The 3600-nt window shown below is 33.9% G+C and overlaps 1 protein-coding gene across 1 annotated transcript; it reads right to left on the reverse strand.

The window, feature by feature from the left end:
• Positions 1–358: 358 nt before the first annotated feature.
• Positions 359–3015, reverse strand: LOC124839664 (uncharacterized). The gene is made up of 6 exons (XM_047315555.2): positions 2703–3015; positions 1972–2230; positions 1856–1892; positions 1054–1159; positions 820–930; positions 359–736 (listed from the first exon to the last, which is right to left on the reverse strand). Exons 1-6 carry the CDS (start codon positions 2862–2864, stop codon positions 602–604), a joined length of 810 nt encoding a protein of 269 aa, XP_047171511.1. The 5' UTR covers positions 2865–3015; the 3' UTR covers positions 359–601.
• Between the last annotated feature and the right edge of the window lie 585 nt (positions 3016–3600).

Below are 3600 nucleotides of genomic sequence, written 5' to 3' on the forward strand. Positions count from 1 at the left end.
GCCTTATCATCTACTTACTAAAATGGTGGCTTTGAAATAGTCTATTTTTCCATATAAAAATTTTGGACACTTCAAATTTGAAGGCCTAATCAAATCAAATTGGTTAGGATTGAGAAATGACTGAAAAAGTGAAAGAATAAGCAAGTTTATATTTGCATTCTTGGTTGCTTAACAAATGGGAGAAAATTTACAGCCATATTCAAGAGTGGCTCAAAATTATGGGATAGAGCTTGGAATCACTAATAGAGTAAAAATTCTTCGCCGTAGACTATATGGTGTATCATAAGCATGAATGTGGGCAACTACATTCCAACTCAATATGATTGGACCAAAAAAACAAACCATACATATATATGAATTTTGTCACTAATAACTGTGATTTATTCTTGCAGAGATACCTTGCGATAAATTGATGCAGAGATTATAGCATTCAAAGAACAAGTTCTTGTAAAATAGCCTGTTATAAGCCTCACTAAGCATGCACATTACATATTACAGATTATATGCGTACGCTATGTGATGAACTAGAGGACTATAATATGTATTTTACTTGTGCAACATAGATGAAATTATTTGGAGAGATTAAGTTGACAAACCATCCTTAAAAAGTATAATCTAAGCAGCTATCCTGAATAGGAACTAACGCCATTTGGCCTCCGTATATATCTGGGAGTTGACTCTCTTCTATCTCTTCTAGCAATGTTGATTTCAGCTTTTTGTTCTCCACGAATACTATCTGCACAGAACTACAACATTCAAAGTATGCTGCTACAACATCTCATGCAAAATATAACGTGTATTATGAATTTGAAGTGTCACCTTTTTCTTAGTGTTGTCATCAATGAAAGGGTAAATCATTTTCCAAATTTTCATAAACAAATATGGTGCGTGTACAATAAACATCTTTCCTAATCTTTCAGGGTAGCAATCCTGCAGTCAGAAAAAGGGACATGTGAGGTCTGGATGTTTCAACTTTCCAGTTAAACACACAAGGAAAAGTTATGCACAATATTTGTGGAGAGAAGTGGTTAATGAATGGAGGGAAACCTAAACCTGCAAAGTGGATAGAGCATTAAGGTATCCACGAAGGTCACTGTTTGCATATCCCCATCCTTCAATGTCTGCAATGCTAAGAAACTTTTCTTGCCCCGGTGGCATCCTGACATGTTAAATAGCCATATTAACAATCTTTACAATCTTCTAACCATATTCACAGTTCTATGTGTAGGTTATAATTAAAATTTTTGGACAAAAACATAAATTTCATGTCTATAGTTCACAATGCAGCTGCATATATATCTCAGATTCATTTGGGTGGAAGTGGTTTAATTTTATTTTTATGAACTTTTGGTTCTAGCTTCTTCCTTTAAGTTAAAATGTTTCACTGTATTCTCATGTCTCTGTTACACCAAATTAGTCTTTCCGAGATTTAGGACAAGAGTGAAAGATGTCACACCAACCAAATTTAACTCCATCACTGTATAAAACTATCCGAATAATCATTTTTGTCTAACAGAAATACTTTGAGAGACTAACATAAAACTTATACTTTGGAGACCAAATTGGAATAGTTGTTTTCGATATTTTAATCTTTATTTCTACTTTGAGAACGAGAGTTTTAGCCTTTGAAATGCAGAAACAGTTAGACTATCAGTCCATAAAAGTGACATCAGTGGTAATTGGATAAGATGTTGCAGATCAAATTCAACTGTGATAACCAAAGTTAATAATTCATTTATTTTTCAGTGGTGCCAATGACTAAAGTTGACCAGAAAGATGAATTGCATGGACTAAAGTCGTATTGAACTCATTTTATTATGCACATGTATGAATTAGCAGAGGAAAAGCGATGCACCTTGAACATAGCTTCTCGAGAGTAAAGGCTACATAACCTGCATACAGAAGAAGTACTAGTTTTCATTAAGAGGACTTGAAATGCAAATTGCATTGGATCAGAAGTGAGAATAATACGTTTAAATCCATCGGCACCATTTTTGCTTTGAAAATGTTTTGCAGCAAAGGCAACAACTATAGGTCGACCCTTCTTGTCGAGCCCTTGCACAAACACCTTCTCTTGTGCAATATCTTCGGCAATCTCTGACGGTGATATATAACCATTTGGCATAATTGAACGTTTCCACTTCAAATACTTCAGGAACATTGCCGAAGCCTTCTCCACATCTAAATTACGAGCCCGCAAGAATCTTCTAATCATCAAATCATCCACTTCCTGCCCATTCACCAAAGCTCAACCAAATTAAATTCCACTTAGGCATCATAAATTTTGCATTTTTATTAGTTCAACACTTCTAGTTCCGAATAAAAGTCAATTTCCGTTTCTGGGCCTTCCGTTGTAATTGGAGATATCAGGGTCACAAATAGTTTTATCCATATATATACCAACACAGTTGTTAATCTAACTGCAACCCCGATTCGAATCCCTTATATCAAGCTATGAAAATTTAAACATCATGATCAAAACATTGAATGCTAGATTCCTGGACAGAAATTAGCTATGCAAAAACTAGTACAGTAAGAAGAAAGATAGTTTTATTTTATCCATATGATTCACAACAACATGTAAGGAAAGTGCAGCACTACTTTCACAAAGAAAGAAAGGGCACAAATCCATGACAATTAATTTGGTTGCAGGAAAAGGTGGCAACTTGAATTGTGTTGAATGGTTTTGGGCATGTGGGTACCTTGGAAGAGGGATCTCGGGCTTCAACTAAGACCCTCATGAGACCAATTTTGGTGAGTTCGGCATCAGTGCTGTCTTTCAGTTCTTCAATGGTTGTGACTTGTTTGGAACTGGAATCCAAGGGTGACTTCTGTGATGGTTCAGGGCTCACGACACTCTCCATTCCTCAACACTTTTCCTCACCGACACGAATTTGTGTCTGGTGTTCTCACTCACAAGAACATGGAGGCAAGAAAAGCTGTCTCATTTTTTCTCCTTCTTAAATGCGAAACTTCTTCTGGGGATTTGAGTGGTTAGTATTGACAGCAGTTGTTGAACGTTCAACTACCCGGGTTTTCATTTAAATGCCACTTTATTGAGGAAAATTTTCAATGTTCTACACCCTTCAAATATCTAATCAATTATTCTATTTCTCTAATTGATTCATTATAAAATTGTTATTTTATTTCATTGGTGTTAAATGAGTCTTAAGTAACAAAAATAAAAAATTTAATTGTTTTATTTGTTTTGTAGTACGTCAAGTTGATTTACAAAAGTTTTAATTTCGTTCATACCAAATAAAAAAGTTTAAATTTCGTTAACTGATACAATTTGTCTCGATCAAATGTATTTCCTTGACTATATAGAAACAGCATTAATTTTTTTTCTCACTTCTTTATTTACTTTGTCAGATCTATGCAGGTCTGCACTTTCTAGTTAAGGTGATACGAAATAATAAAAAATTATTCTTATACTTTTAATTATATTTTAAAATTAAGTATATAATAAATGGAAATTAAATCTCACATCGTGACAAAACTAGTCTCCCTCTCACTTTGTATTATTCTTCTTTTATTTGACAACCATCATTAAAATTAAGAATTATTTTATGATAATTAAAGATGTTTTAAAATTGCACT

This window comes from Vigna umbellata, chromosome 2 (assembly GCF_029865625.1).
Source record: "Vigna umbellata cultivar VRB3 chromosome 2, Vumbellata_1.0, whole genome shotgun sequence".
NCBI classification, from domain to species: Eukaryota; Viridiplantae; Streptophyta; class Magnoliopsida; order Fabales; family Fabaceae; genus Vigna; species Vigna umbellata.